The sequence below is a fragment of the Balaenoptera physalus genome, assembly GCF_965194825.1.
Source record: "Balaenoptera physalus genome assembly, chromosome: 1".
Classification (NCBI taxonomy): Eukaryota; Metazoa; Chordata; class Mammalia; order Artiodactyla; family Balaenopteridae; genus Balaenoptera; species Balaenoptera physalus.
Window position 1 is genome coordinate 162,960,722 of NC_138882.1, and position 20,064 is coordinate 162,980,785.

Sequence of the window (20,064 nt, forward strand, 5' to 3'; positions counted from 1 at the left end):
CCCTCCGCTGCCCTCCCATCTCTCAGTCACTAGTTTGCTCTCTGCATCTATGAGTCTGTTTTTGTTTTCTTTTGTTTGTTTTGTTTAGAGTCCACATATAAGTGAGATCATACAGTATTTGTCTTTCTCTGTCTGATTTATTTCGCTTAGCATAATACCTTCTAGATTGATCCATGTTGTCACAAGTGGCAAGATTTCATTTTTTTTTTTTTATGACTGAGTAAATATTCCATTGCATGTATATACCACATTTTCTTTAGCCATTCATCTGTCAGTGGACACTTAGGTTGCTTCCATATCTTGTCTACTGTAAACAATAATACAGTGAACATTGGTGTGCATATGCCTTTAGAATTAGTGTGTTTGTTTTCTTTGGGTAAATACCCAGAAGTGAAATTACTGGATCATATGGCAGTTCTATTTTTAATTTTTTGAAGAACCTCCATGCTGTTTTCCATAGTGGCTGCACCAATTTACATTCCCACCAACAGTGAATGAGGGTTCTCTTTTCTCCACATCCTTGCCAACACCTGTTATTTGTTCTCTTATGGGTAATAGCCATTCTGACAAATGTGGGTGGTATCTCATTGTGGTTTTGATTTGCATTGCCCTGATGATTAGTGATGTTGAGCATCTTGTCATGTGATATTTCTTTGGAAAAATATCTATTCAGGTCCTCTGCCCATTTGTTAATTGGGTTGTTTTTTTGATGTTGAGTTGTATGAGTTATTTGTATATTTTGGATGTTAACCCCTTATTGGATATATCATTTGCAAGTATCTTCTCCCATTCAGTAGACTGCCTTTTTGTTTTGGTGATATGAATTGACTGTTTTCTCTTGAGGAAGTGTCCCTTTTAGTCCAGTCATACTTCTTGTATTAGGACTGTCTTGTCTGATATTAATATAGCCACTTGCACTTTCTTTGGTTAATGTTCACAGGGTGTATATTTTTCCATCTGTTTGTTTTTTACCTTCCTGTGTCGTCATATTTTAAGTTTTCTTATTTCAATGCCATCTTATAAACAGATATAATCAGGTTCGGTGGGGGGGGGCTTTGGTCTTGTATGTTAATTTTTTCTTATTGTTTTATTCAAACCACTTGTATTTAACGTAATTATTTATTTGGGTTTAAGTCTACCATTTTGCATTTCGCTTTTTGTTTTCTCTTTGCCTAAGTTCTTCCTCATTTCTTTGTTCCTCCTTTCTTGCCTTCTTTTGGATTAATCGAGTGTGTTTTATTATTCCATTCCTCTCTCCTTAGCTTTTACTGATACATTCTTGTTACAATTTTTTAACTAGTTAGAATTATACATCCTGGACTTATTAAAGTTTATCTTAAATAAGCACTCTAGCCACTCCACAAATAATGCAAAGTTCTTAGCAAATTTTGGCTCCATTTACCCTCCCACTTCCATCCTTTGTGCTATTGCTTTCATATAATTTACTAATACAGTTGACCTTTGAATGATGCGCAGATTAGGGGCACCACCCCCTTGTACAGTCAAATCTGTGTGTAACTTCACAGTCAGCCCTCCTTATCCATGGTTCCACATCAATGGATTTAACCAACTGTGGATTATGCAGTACTGTAGCACATGTTTATTGAAAAAAATCCGCATACAAGTGGATACACACAGTTCAAACCCATGTTTTTCAAGGGTCAACTATACATATATTATAAACCCTACAAGCCATTTTTAAAATTCTTTTTCTAAATTGTCAATATTCTCTTGTATCTATCCACATATTTACCCTTTCTTATGTTCTTCCTTCCTTCCTGCAGTTGTATTTTTTCCATCTGGGATTACTTTCCTTCATCCTGAAGAACTTCATTTTTATTTCCTGTAGTTTAGGTCTGTTAGTGACAAATTCTCTCAGGTTTGATTTTTCTGAAACAGTTATTTCACCTTCATTTTTTAAAAATATTTTAATTGAATGAAAGAAAGTTTCACACAGATGATTTTTTATAATTGCATGGTAACCCTGTTTCTTCCCCCTACCCCTATATTGCCCCTCCCCTCCCTTACTGGTAATCACTGGTTTGTTCTCTATATCTGTAAGTCTGCTTCTTTTTTTTGTATTATTCACTAGATTGTTGTATTTTTTAGATTCCACATATAAGTGATATCATACAGTATTTGTCTTTCTTTGTCTGACTTATTTCACTTAGCATAATGCTCTTTATGTCTATCCATGTTGCTGCAAATGGCAAAAATTTCACTTTTTTATGGCTGAGTAGTATTCTGTTCTATATATATATATATATGTGTATGTGTATATATATATATATATATATATATATATATATATATATATATATATATACACCACATCTTCTTTGTCTATTCATCTGTTGATAGGCACTTAGATTGTTTCCATACTATTTCACCTTCTTTTCTGAAGGATATTTTCACTGAGCATAGAACTCTAGGTTGGCAATTTATATATTTTAGCCCTTGAAAACTATCATTTAAAACTATCGCTTCTTACTTTCATGGTTTCTATTAAAAAGTCAATTGCTTCTGTAAGAGTAATCCTTTTCTCTCTAACTGCTTTTAAAAATTTATCTTTGTCTTTCATTTCACTTGTATTTTATGTATTTTATTTTCAGCTGTTTAACAGTGATGTGTTTTGGTATATTTGGGGGGTATTTTTTGTTGTTTTTTATTTTTTGTATTTTTGCTGCTTGTGGATTGCTGAGCTCTTTTTTCATTAGTCTTCAAATATTGCTTTTACCTCATTCTCTCTGTCTTCTCTCACTGGGATTATAGTTACTCATATTTTGGATCTACTGACTGTGTCCACATGTCTCTAATGCTCTAACCTGTTTTTCTGTATTTTTGCTTCATTTTGCATGTTTTCTATTGATTTTTCTTCAAATTCAGTAATTCTTCTTCTGGGTCTTGTCTGCCCTTAAATCTATCCAATGAGTTCTTAATTTTTAATATTGTATCTTTTATTCTAGTGTGCCCATTTAATTTTTTATATAGGTTCCAGTTTTCTGTGAGTATTACTTATCTTTTCTTACATTTTGTTCATCTTTTTCTCTACTTTTTAAAACCATATTAATTATGGTTATCTTAAAGTCTGTTTCATTATCTGGATCATACATGAGTCTTCTATTGTCTGTATTTTTCTTGATTACCAGTCACATTGTTCTGCCTCTTTTTATATCATGTGTACATACATACACGCACATGCACGCACGTGCATGCACGCACACTGGATATTTTATATAAAAGAACTGTTGAGACTCCAGCTGATATTTTCCATCAGAAAGAATTCTTCCTTTCCTCTTTCCTTTAAGCTAATAGGATAAGGGCCTGATCCCCTCAGTCTAATCATGGATTGAGCTAGTTCAGATCTGAATTGTACCTATGGTTCGTATCCCTGTTCCTTGCACCTGGGCCCTCTTGGGCTCTCGACTGAGAACCTAATGGGTCTCCATCTTCATAGTCCTGAAAAACTGCAAGAGATTGTCCTACCCTTGAGAGGTTTGGGGCTTGGTTCTTTGACCTTTCAGTCCTTACAATTTCAAAATAATGGCATTTATCTTGAAGAGGAGATCAGCTATGCTAGAGGTAGACCTCCTCCTTCTAGTGGAACCTTGTCTCCTGAAATCACAAGATTATAGCAGTTTTCACTCTGCCTTTTAGAAGCTCTCAGCCTAGCTTTGCGGCTCCAATGTGCAGGCTCAGAACTCAGCAAATGTCCCTTGGGAAAAACTGGCCACACAGATGGAACTCCTCAAGTTCCAATCTGTCACAGAGCCTCTCTGATTTTTCTTTCCACCAGTGGAGCTCCTCTGCACAGGCCAAGCCTGACTGTCAATTCATGCCCAAATTTGGCAGATGTTCTCAGGAAAGAAAACAGTGTCAGCTACTTCAGGAACCCTTTCCACCCAGGTCTGGAATTCCAGTTCATCTCATCCTCATGATTTTTACAACAATGCAATGTCTTTTAAAAATAATTTATCTGACTTTTTCTAGTTGTTGCATCAGCAATGTTACACTGTCAGGATCTATTACATCCTACCTGGAAGCACAAGAAATACCATCTTCTACCTACCCACTGTAATTAGTTTATTAACTTGTCTCCCTAGTTCTACTCTTGTCCCCTCCCAGAACAGCCAGAGTGTTCCTTTTAAGTACACCCAGTCACACCCTGCTCAAAACCCTCCAGTGGCTTCCCTTTAGACTTAAAATAAGTTTGGATTCATTTTCATGGTCTACAAAATCCCACACAATCTTATTGCTACTCCCTTTCTAACCTTATCTCCCACCACTTTCCCCTTTGCTCACTCAATTCCAGCTATACTGACCTCCTTTCCATTTCTCAAACACATTAACATGTTTCCATCTCAGAATCTTTGCACTTGTTATATACCCTCTACTTGGATCTTCCTCAGATCTTCATAAGGCTTTGCCTTTATTTCATTTGGGAGCTCTGTACAAATGTCACTTCCTCAAAGAGGACTTTCCTCACCCCTCTGTCTCCTTACCTTGCTTTAGTTTTAATCATAGTACTTACCTAACATTATACTGTATACTTATTTGCCTATTTTCTGTCTTCCCCGACTAGGAGGTAAGCTCCATGAGAGTGGAAACTATGTCTGTTATGTTCACTGTTCTACCCCAGTGCTTAGATTAGTGCATAACCTGTAGTAAGTGCTTAATAACTTTGTGGAATGAATTAGATACCCCTTACCATGAAAAATTCTCAATTAAGGAGAAGAATGATTGGAGTAAAACTGAAAGTACTCTAACATAGGTGTCTACAGAATGTTTTGGAGTAAGTGGAGTACTGATGGAGTTGGGACATAGTCAAGCAAGGCCTCAGTAAGGAAGTGGCCCTGGAGCTGAGTGTTGAAAACTGAGTACTGATGTATGTCGGACCAGGAAGAATAGAGAACTCAACATATATGAACAAATTGGTGTTCAGAAAACAGAGGAGCTAGAACATGGGGGTGGGTGATAGGAAATGACATCAGACATAACTGGAGAGCAAGGCAGAGGCAGAGTCACAAAAGTCTTTGGATATCAGAATAAAGAATTTGGACTTTACCTTAAAGGTAATATGGAGCAAAGATTTTTAAGGTAAGGGAATATGCTATCAGATGTATATATTTCCATGTGTTTCACTACTCCTCACTGCAATAATCACACTAAAACTTTAAGTAGATTGATATAGAAAATCCCTGATTTGGTTGTCAGGGCCCAGTTTCAAAACATAAGTCCTTATCCCAACTCACTGGGTAACGTAGGGAAGGCATCATTTCCTCTTCTGAGCCTCAGATCTTCATTCTTAGCAGGAAAAGATTGTAGGTAAGATCCATTCCATCTCTGAGCCTGTGTTTATATGCTTTAACTAGATTCCTTGGGGAGAACAGTTTGATTTTTTCTGCATCTGCCAGAAATAATTAAAACTTCCAATTCTGGCCGATCAAAATTCAATTCTCCTCTGAGATTTTCTAACATTTAGGTCAGATGCCAAGAAACTAGCTTCCTGGGATAAAACTATCCAAGCAGAAGTAGCAAGCCTTTTTTCCCCTCTGGCTGGGATGGGAATGCAAGTGGGAAGAGGGGTTGTTAGAATGAGTCTTTTTCTTGCAGTTGTGATTCCAAAGAATCCCTATCCTGCATCCGAGGCGAACACTGAGAAGCCCAGCATCCACAGCAACACCAAAACTGCCTTGGATCATCAACCAGGGCAGAGGGGGCGTAAACCAGGAAAGAAGCGGGGCCGGACACCCAAGCCCCTAATTCCCCATCCCATCTCTACCCCATCCAAGTCAGCTGAACCTTTGAAATTCCCAAAGAAGAGGGGTCCCAAACCTGGCAGTAAGGTAGGTAAAAATGTGGGTTTGCCAGCAAGGGATAAATGGTTATAAAGGGGTAACTCATCCATATCCATACATCTTAGAAAGGGATGTGTCTGGCCCTATTCTCCACCTTGTGTATGCTTTTAAGAAGAATCTCCTATATTGTCATCCCTACTTTAGCTACTTACCTGGGAGTTGGTAATGTTAGAGATAAGATAGTATGGATAAGAAACAAATTTTTACTTTGAAAGTTACATTCATGGGAATTCTGGTCTAGTATCTTCCATAGATGGAAGGCCCTGCTCCTAACTGTTTGTAACCTACCCAGAGTGGATGCCCAGGTATGTGAACAGAAAGAGAAAACTGACTCTGTAAATGTATTTATTTTTCTGTCCCTGTACCTTCTTTTAAAAAAAAAAGAAGAAGAAGAAGAAAGAAAGAAAATTATTGAATATTTACTAAGTATCAGGCTCTGTACCTGGCACCACTACATATCACATGATCTTCACAAAACCCTTGGAGATGAGTAGTGTTAATGTTATTAAATAGTCAAGTAAATTGAGACTTAAAGATGTGAAATGACTTCCCTGTGGTCACATAGCTAATAAATGGCAAAGGCTACAGAGATGGGTCTCCGGATCTTCTAGTTCTAAGGTCACTGCTGCCCTACCACATATTCACTCTCTCACATTTCCTGAGGGAGGTTAACACTTACCTCTGGTGTAGGAAAAGACTGCTGGGTCGAGCTTCACTGAGCACTGTTACCGAAAGTATCACCTTTTAGTCATGACCAGTTCTCCATGTGTATCTTTCCTAGGGAAACCACTGATATGAAACTTACTCAGCTGCTTCTGTAGGGCTTCCTTTGGCATCACCTTCTTTCTCCACTCACTTCTTAACTATCAGGGAATTTCTCTGCAACTCCCTCCCAAACTAGACTACCTGAGTTCCAGTGTAGAAATGATACCCAGTTCTCCCTAGGCATTCCATTCCAATTTCATAAGTTCCTCCCTAGGTTTGGTTGGTTGGTTGGGTTTGTTTTGTTTATTAGCTCAAGCTGACCTCAGTCCTTCTAGAATATAAGCTCTTCAAGGTCAGGAATCTAGTCTTTTTTTCTCTTTTTCTTCTGCAATGCCCTATATCTCAATCTCTTGGGAAATGTTCAGTATATGCAAGATGGATGGATGTATGCATGCATGGATGGATTTTAGTGATGATGTTCCAACTGAGATTATCTCTTACTTATTGGTTTTGAATTCTTGATGTCACATCCTAATCCTTCTTATGTAACACATAATGCTCCTGATCTATTACCACTAACCCCAAACCCAGGGGTTCATTTTTGTCTCCATTGCGGTCTTCTCATTCTCATGTTGTGGAGGAGAGGCTGAAGGCTCTAAAGATTCCAAGGCCAGGGAAGTCATGCTTTTGATGATGTGAAGGCACCTTGACAGATTAAAAACAGAGAAAACTTGTCTCTGAGGTTCCAAAGACAGAACCAGAACCAATGAGCAGAAACTCAAGCAGACAGGCTTTGTCTCAACATAAAAGGAACAGTTAAATCTATTTCAAAATGCAAGTAGTAATCTCCCATCACTAGAGATATTTCATCAGGTACCAGATGACTATTGGGAGGGATGTTTTCAAGGAGTGGAAAGTAGAAGTGTTAGATGGGTAGTTGGATTAAGTAACCTTTAAGATCCTTCAAAACCTAAGAACTATGATTCTCTGATTGCCTCAGCTCTGCTTTCTCAGGAAGTTCTAAACATAGTAGCCAAAGTCCTCTTTCTTTCCAGTCCTCTTGATAGCAGTAATTCTCATCTAATACTGTACTTTATGGCATGGCATTTGACTCCCTACTTCCCTTTCCTGTCCTTTTGCCTATTCCTGTAAGTGTATATGCCTTCACTTAACCCATGATATAACCCTCATGTTCATTTTTGAAGCAAAGTGGTCTTGTGACAAGAGCATAGGCTTTGAAGCCAGACAAGCTTAGATTTATATCTCATCTCCAATTGTTACCACCTGTGTGACTTTGGGAAAGCTTTGAGTAAGGCTATGAGCCCCAGTTTTCTCACCAATAAAATGGAGTTGCGTTAATATATGAATAGATATAATACATGTAAATGCACCTATCTCAAATAGTAATAAAGCTTTACATCTTTCTGCTTTTTTTCTACAATATTTGGGAACCTAACTCACCAGGTATGTTTCTTCAGGGACCCCATGAAGTCCTACCACCAACTCAATGAAGTTGAACTGGTATTTCCTTTCTTCCCTGACTCATTGCTTATTTGGATTTTTACTTGTGGCAATATCAAAAAATGAGAGGAAACATCCATATCCTGTGTGTGCTTTGAATGTTCTGTAAGAGTTTGCATGACTGCTTTCACAAGCAGAGCCATCCTAGAAGTCAGTCAGGTTTATACAGCTCCCAGAGTGGACCCTACATGTGACATTTAGTAAGAAGGGATTTCTGGATCTCAGAAATGGTTATGTTTTCCTTGCATTCAGAAAGGCTTTTAAAAAACTGTTTCTTGAAAAAAGCCTTCTGAGATCCCTGTCCCCCAGAGACTGCCTGGACCAGCATAGAGGAGATACTAGATTCTTCTCAAATCATTTTTATTACTTCCCCCATTATTGGTATTCTATATGCTTCATTGAAAGACATTTATTGACACTTATCATATGCCAAGTACCATGTAGGAATGGTAAACAGAATCAGACCCTCAAGGAGCACCAGGCTAATAGGGGACATCAGTATGTAAATATATATTGACAATACACTGTGATAAATGCAACAATACAAAGTACAGAAATAGCACAAAAGAGACAGTAAAGCTTATCCAGAAAAGCTTCCTGGATAAACAGATATTTATAAGGTTAAAAAAAAAAGAAAGAAAGAAAGGGTATTCCAGGCAAAAGGGATGGTTTATTACTGTATAGGCAGGGACCAGGTAAAACTGCAGGTTTTGAGAGAACTACTATAGTTAGAGATTACTGGAGTAAAAGGTTTAAGATAAGAAATGACAGGTAATAAGCTGAAGAGGTAGGCAGGGGAAAGTAGTTTGTGGAGTTAGGGGAAGGGACGTTTCCATTTTTCAACACAGTAAAACAAACTAATGTCAAAGTAGACTTAAGCCACAGCATTTTTTTTTCCTTTTTTGCTTTTTTCTGTCTAACTAATAAAGAACCTGGACTTCAGATGATAATATTGAATACAGTAGAAAACATAGTGAATTAAGCTGTGGCTATACAGAAGCCCAGAATCTTATACATATTTATTAAACATCTACTGTATTTTCAGCTTTGGGCAAGATGCTGTGTGGAAAATATATATATCATATGATATCACTTATGGGTGGAATCTGAAAGTGTTACAAATGAACTTATTTGTAACACTTTTAGGAAACAGACACACAGACATAGAAAACAAACTTATGGTTACCAAAAGGGGAAGTGCAGGGAGAGGTATATTAGGAGCTTGAGATTACCAGATACACACTACTATATATAAGTTAGGTAAACAGCAAGGTCCTACTGTATAGCACAGGGAACTATATTCAATATCTTGTAATAACCTGTAATGGAAAAGAAACTGAAAAAGAATACATATATGTAAATATATAACTGAATCACTTTGCTGTACACCAGAAACTAACACAACATTGTAAATCAACTATATATCAACTGTAAGAAAATCAACTATATATCAGCTATATATCAACTGTAAAACAGTCCCATCCACAAATGTATTTCAGTTTCATGGGTGAATTAAGTACTAAGAATAGAGGAATGAGAAGACAAGTTACCTATCATGGGTAGAAACTTTTCCCCATCCATTTTGACAGAGGAAACCTCGGACTTTGCTGAACCCACCACCCACCTCACCAACAACCAGCACCCCTGAACCGGATACCAGCACTGTACCCCAAGATGCTGCCACCATCCCCAGCTCAGCCATGCAGGCCCCCACAGGTAAGAGCAGATCACAGTATTAGCTGCAACAAGCCCCAGGCCCCAGTGTCTATACTTTCTCTTTTACTGTACCAATAATTAGCCCCCTATCCATTTATAAATCTAAATAGAATCTTAAAAAAATTTTTTTTTAACTTTGACATTTGAAATAACTTCAGAGAAACCTCCATTCTGTCAAAACAATCAAAGAAACTTGGGTAGATGTTCTGTGAACTCAGCATTGGGGATCTGGGGCATGGGGGTGGGGTGGACATGGGGCCAGCACCAGGAGCTCCCTGGCCCAGTTTGTAATTATACCCATCCTTTCCAGTTTGGGGTACTCCCTCTTTAGTGATCCCTTCCAGAACCCTTCCAGCACTATAATAATTCTGCCACCACTCATATATGTATGACACTGCTCTGTTTTTCTTTAACGTCATTGATGGTGGCAAATCTTGGTGCTGTGAAAGTATTTCAGTGCATGTTTGATTCAAAGCAAAATCTGGTGACTAAAGTGGGTGCGTAACCACCTGGGTTGTGCGTATCTGTTCCCATTTCATAAACTATATATGGAGGAAACTCTGAAAGAGCTACCCCTTTAGAATAGATAAACATAGATATACAGCCTCCCTGTGGGGTAACTAAAAAGGACAATACTCATTTTTTATGTGTAAATTAAGATACATGTGTGAAACCTTACTTTTGTTACTCCGCAGATACTCCATCTTCTTAGGGAAGTCTAAGCAATTGGGATGATCCCCACGGAAGTTAGGGTAGTCGTTTTCTTAGGAGTTGAATTTGTCTCCACCCAAATCCTAGAATGTTAGCACTTGAAGGGAAGGCCAGCCATAGTTTCCTCCCCAAATAACCTTTGGAAAACAACAGAGCCTGCAGGTGGCATTTATGTCCAGCTCTAGTCAGGGTACTATCATGTGATTTCTCCAAATGTATCTCATGCATCTAGCCCCAGTTAGTTACTGGGTTTGCTTAGTCCAAAAGTGTCATTAGATTAGTGAACAAAGCTTAGGAGCTTTGCCCCTAAGCTCCGTGGATGAGGAAGTAAAGATAGATGAACACCTTGGTGAAGATACTGATTACATTTTCCAGCCTCATGACATGCCCCCTAGATGCCTGTGTACCTTCTTGGTTTACTCCATATCATTCTAAATATCACTTAGGCGCCTGGATGCCTTTTCAACAAAACCTAGAAGATTCATAGCAGTGGGAGCTTCATGACTGTGCCTCACTCTTCGGTTTAAATGACGTAGACCATCTCTTCTGGCAGTCACAAAGCTGGCAGTCCCTCCCTTGGTCTGAATCTCATAGCCTAGGAAAAGTGACAACTTGACTTTGTATCCCTGTTTCCTGTTCTTGGCCAGGCTATCACAGTCTTGACTGATCACTGTTTCACCATCCCAATTGGACCTTTGCTCTTTCTGTGTGACCTTGATGTCACTTCCTTTTCTGAGCCTCAGTTTCCACACCTATACGATGATACGATTAGTCCAAGTTACCTTTATAGACCCTTCAAATGTTAACAATAAAAGCTAGGGACTTCCCTGGTGACGCAGTGGTTAAGAATCTGCCTGCCAAGGCAGGAGACATGGGTTCGAGCCCTGGTCCGGGAAGATCCCACATGCCAGGGAGCAACTAATCCCGTGCGCCACAACTACTGAGCCTGTGCTGTAGAGCTCGTGAGCCACAACTACTGAGCCTGCGCGCCTAGAGCCCATGCTCCGCAACAAGAAAAGCCACTGCAGTGAGAAGCCCATGCACTGCAATGAAGAGTAGCCCCCGCTCGCCGCAACTAGAGAAAGCCCACGTGCAGCCACAAAGACCCAATGCAGCCAAAAATTAATTAATTAATTAATTTTTTTTTTAAAGCTATCATAGATTGAAAGCTGTGTGCTACACTATATCCTTTATTACCAACCTTTCGGGTTTTTTTTAACTGCACAGCACTTTTTAAGAGTTATTTTGATCAGAGTTATATACATACTAATAGTTTAAAGGAACAATAGGCCTACAAGAATTATTACAAAAACAAGACGAACAGTCCCCTCTATGCCCCTGTCATTTACTTCTCACCAAAGGCAATCACTTTTAATTTAGCTGATTCTTTTATTTATCTCCATATATGTAAGTGGAATGTTTATATTGCTTTTTTTTTTTTTTTTAGCTTGAGGCATTTTCAACTGACACCACACTTTACCTCTTCCTTTTCTTTTTTTTTGGCAACCCAGGATTTAACTCTTCATCTCCTTGCCCATTACCCACCCACACATACCTCCCTATCTTAATACTATGATATTATAATTTTGATTAGATTGAAATTCATTAATTTGTATTGTAACTTGTTATAGGCTATTCTCAACTGAACCATAGAGTACTACGATTACTTTTCCTTTATTGTACAAAATTTTGTTTTAGAGTAAATCTTGATTTCTTTGTTATGTGTTTATTTTGCTATATACTTATTAACTCAACCTTAAACTCTCTTACTGCCGTATACATCTTTCTTTATGTTCAAGCACGTTTTATATTCTATCCATTTCAAACTCTAAAAGAAATCTCTCCTGGAGCCTTCTGAGTTCCTTGACAACCTCGTCACCTCTCTTATGTGTTATCCCCAGTTTGCTCCTTCCCACATCTTTATTTTCCCATGTAATCTTTCTTAAATTTATATCTTTAGTTTTGTGTGAAACCTGTTTATTCCCTTTGAAGCTTCTCTTCATCCCCATTATTCTGAAATTTCACCTAGGATGTATTTTTACCTACCATGTGGACACATAGTGTGCCTATTCCATTATTTGATTTCTTGAAACTTTCTTAAATTCATCAGTGATTTTCTCCCACTTTTTCTCTATTCAGTCTTCCTGGCATACATGTTATTCAGATGTTGAACCTCCTGAAGTCGTCCTCTATATTCTTGACCCTCTTTATTCTTATTCCTATTCTCTTTGTCTTTTTGCTCAACTTTCTTCACGCTTTCCTCAACTCTGTCCTCTAAACTTTGTATTGAGTTTCTTGTTCCTGGCATTTTGCTTGTAAAAGTATCATTATTTATTACTCTAGTGGCATTTTCCAAAAGGTATTTGGTAGAAAACCAGTCCTGCAAAATGCTCTGCATAAAGGGATTTTACATACATTTAGGAATTTGGTCACATAACATTTAGGAAAGGCTTACACTCTGCTTACCCACTCTTGGATGTTTGCATCTGCTATGAAGAACTCTTTTTTGTTTTCTGAACTTTTTACCAGACTGTTTTTTTTTTAAGTACAGGAGGTACAGAGCTTTCCCATATACCCCCTGCTCCCACACATGCACAGCCTTATCCATTACCAACATCCCCCCACCCCGAGCGGTATGTTTGTTTCAATTGATGAACCTGCACTGACACATCATTATCACCCAAGGTCCATAGTTTACCTTAGAGTTCTCTCTTGGTGGTGTACTTTCTATGGATTTTGACAAATATATAATGACATGTATCCACCTTTATAGGATCCTACAAAATAATTTAACTGCCCTAAAAATCCTTTGTGCTCTGCCTATTCATTCTTTCCTCCCTATTAATCTCTGGCAACCACTGACCTTTTTACTGTCTTTATAATTTTGCCTTTTCCAGAATGTCATAAAGTTGAAATCATTCAGTATGTAGTCTTTTCAGATTGCCTTTTCACTTAGTAATATACATTTAAATTTCCTCTGTGCCTTTTCATGGTTTGATAGTTCTTTTTTGTTTGTTTGTTTGGTTTTTTTTAGTGCTGAATAACAACATACCATTGTCTGACTATACCAATAGTTTATTTATCCGTTCACCTACTGAAGGACCTCTTGGTTGTTTCCAAGTTTTGGCAACTATGAATTAAGCTGCTATAAACATTCATGTGCAGGTTTTAGCGTGGACATAAGTTTTCACTTCCTTTGGGTAAATACCAAGGAATGCGATTTCTGGATCACATAGTAAGAGTATATTTGGTTATGTAAGAAATTGTCAAACTGTCTTCAAAGTGGCTGTATCATTTTGCATTCCAACCAGCAGTGAATGAGCATTCATTTGTTGCTCCACATTCTCGCCAGCATTTGCATCTGGCGTCAGTGTTCTGGATTTGGGCCATTCTAATAGGTATATAGTAATATTTCATTGTTGTTTTAATTTGCATATCTCTAATGACATGTAGAGTAGAGCATCTTTTCGTATACTTATTTTCCAATTGTGTATCTTCTTTGGTGAGGTGTCTATTAACAACTTTGGCACATATTTTAATCAGGTTTTTTGTTTTCTTATTGCTGAGTTTTTAAGAGTTCTTTGTGTATTTAGATAACAGTCCTTTATCAGATCTGTCTTTTGCAAATAATTTCTCCCAATCTGTAGCTTGTCTTTTCACTCTCTTGACATTGTCTTTCACAGAGCAGAAGGTTTTAATTTTAATGAGTCCAGCCTATCAATTATCTCTTTCATGGATCCTGCCTTTGGTGTTATATCTGAAGTCATTGGCATACCCAAGGTCATCTTGGTTTTCTCCTATATTACCTTCTAGGAGTTTTATAGTTTTGAATTTTACATTTAGGTCTGTGATCTATTTTGAGTTAATTTTTGTGAGGGGTGTAAAGTCTATGTGTAGGTTCCTTTTTTTGCATGTGGCTATCCAGTTGTTTCAGTACCATTTGTTGAAAAGACCGTCTTTGCTCCATTATATTGCCTTTGCTCCTTTGTCAAAGATCAGTTGACTGTATTTGTGTGGGACTATTTCTGGGCTCTCTATTCTGTTCCATTGATTTGTCTATTCTTTTACCAATACCATACTGTCTTGAAGCTGGGTAGTGTCAGTCCTCCAACTTTGTTCTTTCCCTTCAGTATTGTGTTGGCTCTTCAGGGTTTTTCCCTCTCCGTATAAACATTAGAATCAGTTTGTTGATAGCCACAAAATAACTTGCTGGGATTTTGATTGGGATTGCCTTGAGTCTATAGATCAAGTTGGGAAGAATGGACATCTTGACAGTATTTTCTTATCCATGAACATGGGGATATCTCTCCATTTATTTAGTTCTTTCTTGATTTCATTTATCAGAGTTTTGTAATTTTCTTCATATAAATCTTGTATGTATTTTGTTAGATTTATACCTAAGTATTTTATTTTTGAAGGTGCTAAGGTAAATGGTATTGTTTTTAATTTCAAATTCCACTTATTCATTGCTGTTATATATGAAAGTGATTGACTTTTGTGTATTAACCTTATACTCTGCAGTCTTGCTACAACTGCTTATTAGTTCCAGGAATTTTTTTTGTCAATGCTTTTGCATTCTCTACATAGACAATCATGTCTTCTACAGAGAAAGGGAGTTTTATTTCTTCCTTCCCAAACTGTACACCTTTCATTTCCTTTTCTTGTCTTATTACATTAGTTAGGACTTCTAGTACAATGTGGAAAACTCGTGGTAAGAGAGAACATCCTTACCTTGTTCCTGATCTTAGTGGGAAAGCTTCTAGTTTCTCACCATTAAGTATGATGTTAGCTGTAGGGTTTTTGTTGATGTTATTTATGAAGTTGAGGAAGTTTCCCTCTCTTCCTAGTTTGCTGAGAGTTTCCATCATGAATGGGTCTTGGATTCTGTCAAATGTTTTTTCTGCATCTATTGATAACATGTGATATTTCTTCTTTAGTTTGTTGATGTGATGGATTACATTGATTTTCAAATGTTGAATCAGTTTTACATACCTGGGATAAACCTCATTTGGTTGTAGTGTATAATTCTTTTTATATATTGTTGAATTCAATTTGCTCGTATTTTGTTAAGGATTTTTGCGTGTATGTTCATGAGAGATATTGGTCTGTAATTTTCTTTTCTCGTGAAGTCATTGTCTGGTTTTGGTATTAGGGTAATGCTGGCCTCATACAATGAGTTAAGAAGTATTTTCTCTGCTTCTGTTTTCTGAAAGAGATTATAGAGAATTGGTAAAATGCATTTTTAAATGTTTGGTGGAATTCTAGTGAATCCGTCTGAGCCAGATGCTTTCTATTTTGGAAGGTGATTAATTACTGATTCAGTTTCTTTAATAAATATAGGTCTATTCAGATTGTCTTTTTTTGTGCGTGTGAGTTTTGGTAGATTGTGTCTTTCACCGCATTGGTCCATTTCATCTAGATTATCAAATTTGTCAGCATAGAATTATTCATAGTATTCCTTATATTACCCTTTTAATGACCATGGATCTGTAGTGATCCATGTGGTGATCCATCTCTTTCATGTCTGATATTAGTAATTTGTGTCATCTCTCTTTTTTCTTATTAGCATGTCTAAAGGCTTATCAATTTTTTTGATCTTTTTAAGGAAGCAGCTTTTGGTTTTATTGATTTTTCTCTGTTGACTTCCTGTTTTCAATTTCATTGATTTGTGCTCTAATTTTTATTATTTCTTTTCTTATGCTTACTTTGGATTTAATTTGCTCTTCTTTTTCTGATTTCCTGAAGTGGAAGCTTAGATTATTGGCTTTGGATCTTTCTTCTTTTATAGCGTATGCATTCAATGGTATAAATTTCCCTCTATTCACTGCTTTGGCTGTATCCCACAAATTTTGATACATTATAGTTTCATTTTCATTTAGTTCAAAATATTTTTAAATTTCTCTTGAGATTTCTTCTTTGACCCATGTGTTATTTATTTAGAAATGTGTTGTTTAAGCTCCAGGTATTTAGGGATTTTTCACTTATCTTTCTGTTACTGATTTCTGGTTTTATTCCATTGTGGTCTAAGAACAGACATATTATATGATTTCTGCTCTTTTAAATTTGTTAAGATGTGTTTTATGGCCCAGAATGTGGTCTGTCTTGGTGTATGTTCCATGTGAGCTTGAGAAGAATGTGTGTTCTGCTGTTGTTGGGTGAAGTAGCCTCTAATATCAATTATATCCAGTTTATTGATGGTGCTGTTGAGTTCAACAGTGTCCTTACTGCCTGCTGAATCCGTCCAGTTCTGATAGGGGGATGTCAAAGTGTCCAACTGTAATAGTGGATTCACCTATTTCTCCTTGCAGTTCTATCAATTTTTGCCTCCTGTATTTTTATACTCTGTTGTTAGGTGCATACACAGTAAGGACTGACATGTCTTCTTAGATATTTGACCTTTATATCATGTAATGCCCCTCTTTATCTGTGATAACTTTCCTTGCTCTGAAATCTGCTCTGTCTGAAATTAATACAGCTATTCCCACTTTCCTTTGATTAGTGTTAGCATGGCATATCTTTCTCCATCCCTTTACTTTTAATCTATATGTGTCTTTATATTTAAAGTGGTTTCTTATAAACAACATAGAGTTGGGTCTTGTTTTTTGATCCAGTTTGAGAATCTCTTTTAACTGGTTTATTTAGACCATTGACATCTAAAATGATTATTGATATAGTTGGATAAGTATCTACCATAAGTGTTACAGTTTTTTATATTTTTGCCTTTGTAATTTGTTCCTATTTTTGTCTTCCACTCTTTTTCTGCCTTTCGTGGTTTTAACTGAGCATTTTATATGATTCCACTTTTTCTCCTTTCTTAGCATATCAGTTATATTTCTTTTTTTACTGTTTTAAATGATTACCCTTGAGTTTGCAAATAACATTATAACTAATCCAAGTCTGTTTTCAAATAACACTATACCACTTCACAGATATAATAAGAATCCTAATTCCTCCTTCCCATCCTTTGTATGATTACTGTCATTCATTTCACTTAGACATAAGTATGTATAAACATGTACATATATATATACATAAGCATACACAAATACATCATTGCTATTTTTTTTTCATCATTGCTATTTTTATTTTGAACAAACTGTTATCTGTTAGATCAGTTAAGAATGAGGGGAATTCCCTGGTGGTCCAGTGGTTAAGACTTCACCTTCCAATGCAGAGGGTGTGGGTTCAATCACTGGTTGGGGAGCTAAGATCCCACATGCCTGTGGCCAAAAAACCAAAACATAAAACAGAAGCAATATTGTAACAAATTCAATAAAAACTTAAAAAATGGTCCACGTCAAAAAAAAAAATGTTTAAAAAAAAAAAAAAAAAGAATGTGAAAAATAAGTTCTTATTTTGCCTTCACCTATTCCGTCTCTGATACTCTTTCCTTTGTGTAGAGCCAAGTTTCTGACCTATGTTATTTTCCTTCTCTCTAAGGAATTCCTTTAACATTTCTTGCAGGGCAGATCTACAGGCAACAAACTCCATCAGTTTTTCTTTGTCTGAGAAAGTTGTTTTGTTTTGTTTTGTTTATAAATTTATTTATTTATTTATCTTTGGCTGTGTTGGGTCTTCGTTGCTGCGCACGGGCTTTCTCTAGTTGCGGTGAGCGGGGGCTACTCTTTGTTGCGTTGCGAGGGCTTCTCATTGCGGTGGCTTCTCTTGTTGCAGAGCATGGGCTCTAGGCGCACAGGCTTCAGTGGCTGTGCACGCGGGCTCAGCAGTTGTGGCTCGTGGGCTCTAGAGAGCAGCCTCAAGTAGTTGTGGAGCACGGGCTTAGTTGCTCTGTGGCATGTGAGATCTTCCCAGACCAGGGCTCGAACCCATGTCCCCTGCATCGGCAGGCGGATTCTTTTTTTTTTTTTTTTTTTTTTTATTTATTTATTTATTTATTTATTTATTTATTTTTGGCTGCGTTGGGTCTTCGTTTCTGTGTGCAGGCTTTCTCTAGTTGCGGCGAGCGGGGGCCACTCTTCATCGCGGTGCGCGGGCCTCTCACTGTCGCGGCCTCTCTTGTTGCGGAGCACAGGCTCCAGACGCGCAGGCTCAGTAGTTGTGGCTCACGGGCTTTGTTGCTCCGCGGCATGTGGGATCTTCCCAGACCAGGGCTCAAACCCGTGTCCCCCGCATTGGCAGGCAGACTCTCAACCACTGCGCCACCAGGGAAGCCCTGGCAGGTGGATTCTTAACCACTGCGCCACCAGGGAAGTCCCTGAGAAAGTTTTTGTTTCTCCTTCACTTTAATTTTTCAAGGGACAGAATTCTAAGTGGGTGGGTGTTTTCTCGCAACGCTTTAAATATTCCACTCCCTTCTCTTCTTGCTCACATGGTTTCTAAGGATGTAATTTTTTATTGTTGCTCCTCTATAGGTAAGACGGTTTTTTCCTCTGAAATCTTTCAAGACTTTTCATTTTTGATTTTCTGCATTTTTTAGTGTAATATGCCTAGATGTAGTTTTTTTGTGTCATTTATCCTGTTTGGTGTACTCTGACCTTCCTAGATCTGTGCTTTGGTGTCTGACGTTAATTTGGGGAAATTCTCTGTCATTATTGCTTCAAATATTTCTTCTATTCCTTTCTTTCTTCTCCTTCTGGTATTCCCATTATGTGTATGTTACTCCTTTTGTAGTTGTCCCACAGTTCTTGGGCACCCAGTCTATGGAGGTAGAGGCTTTTTTTTTCAGTCTTCTTTTTTCTTTGCTTTTCAGTTTTGGAAGTTTCTATTGAGATGTCCTCAAGTTCAGTGATTCTTCCCTTGGCTGTGTCCAGTCTGCTAATTAGCCCATCAAAGGCATTCTTCATTTCTGTTACAGTGTTTTTGATCTCTAGCGTTGATTTTTTATTTTCTTAGAATTTCCATCTTTCTGCATACATTGTCCATCTGTTTTGCATGCTGTCTGCTTTATCTATTAGAACACTTAGCATATTAATCATAGTTGTTTTAAATTTTTAATCTAATAATTCCAACATCCCTGCCATGCCTGAGTCTAGTTCTGATGCTTGCTCTGTCTCTTCAAACTTCATTTTTTTGCCTTTTAGTTTACCTTATAAATAGGTCTTTAGTAATATAATGGTAAGGTATGATGGGAGGATAAGTATTCTATAGTCCTATGATTAGGTCTCAGTCTTTCAGTGAGACTGTGCTCTTGGACTGTGAACTTTACCAGTGCTTCTTAGTCCCCCTCATGCCCCTTAAATGGGGCAGGATGGCTGGAGGGGGCTGCAGTTGGTTATTTCCCTTCCCCCAGGTAGGTTAAGCTCTGATCAAATCCCAGCGGATTAAGTTCTGGTAAAATAATTTCTCCTGAGGGTAGGCCTTGTTAAGAAGGACAGAATGCTCTGGCATATTTTTAAATGGCTCCTTTTCCCCCCTCCCCCTGCTGGAAGCATGAGGGGATTTTTCTCCGATATTCACTGTGAGAACCTCTGGTCGAGCTTCTGGAGGTAAAACTCACAAAAGTGTGGGACCACCCCCACCCCATGAGTGGATCCCCCCTGGAGTTTTTAACTCTTAAACTTGTTCACACTGAGCTTCCAGTAGGAATTCTATA

The 20,064-nt window shown here is 37.7% G+C and overlaps 1 protein-coding gene across 15 annotated transcripts in view; it reads left to right on the forward strand.

The window, feature by feature from the left end:
- The window catches only part of SCMH1 (Scm polycomb group protein homolog 1), a 198,017-nt gene that overhangs the window by 149,265 nt on the left and 28,688 nt on the right, over positions 1-20,064 (forward strand). For 14 of the 15 annotated variants that reach the window (XM_082466140.1, XM_082466139.1, XM_082466147.1 and 11 more), the window contains 2 exons: positions 5,614-5,846; positions 9,674-9,800. The exons of the other annotated variant lie outside the window; for it this stretch is intronic. In XM_082466140.1, the coding sequence (XP_082322266.1) occupies positions 5,614-5,846; positions 9,674-9,800 (360 nt within the window). The remainder of the gene's footprint in view (positions 1-5,613; positions 5,847-9,673; positions 9,801-20,064) is intronic. 15 annotated transcript variants of the gene reach the window in all.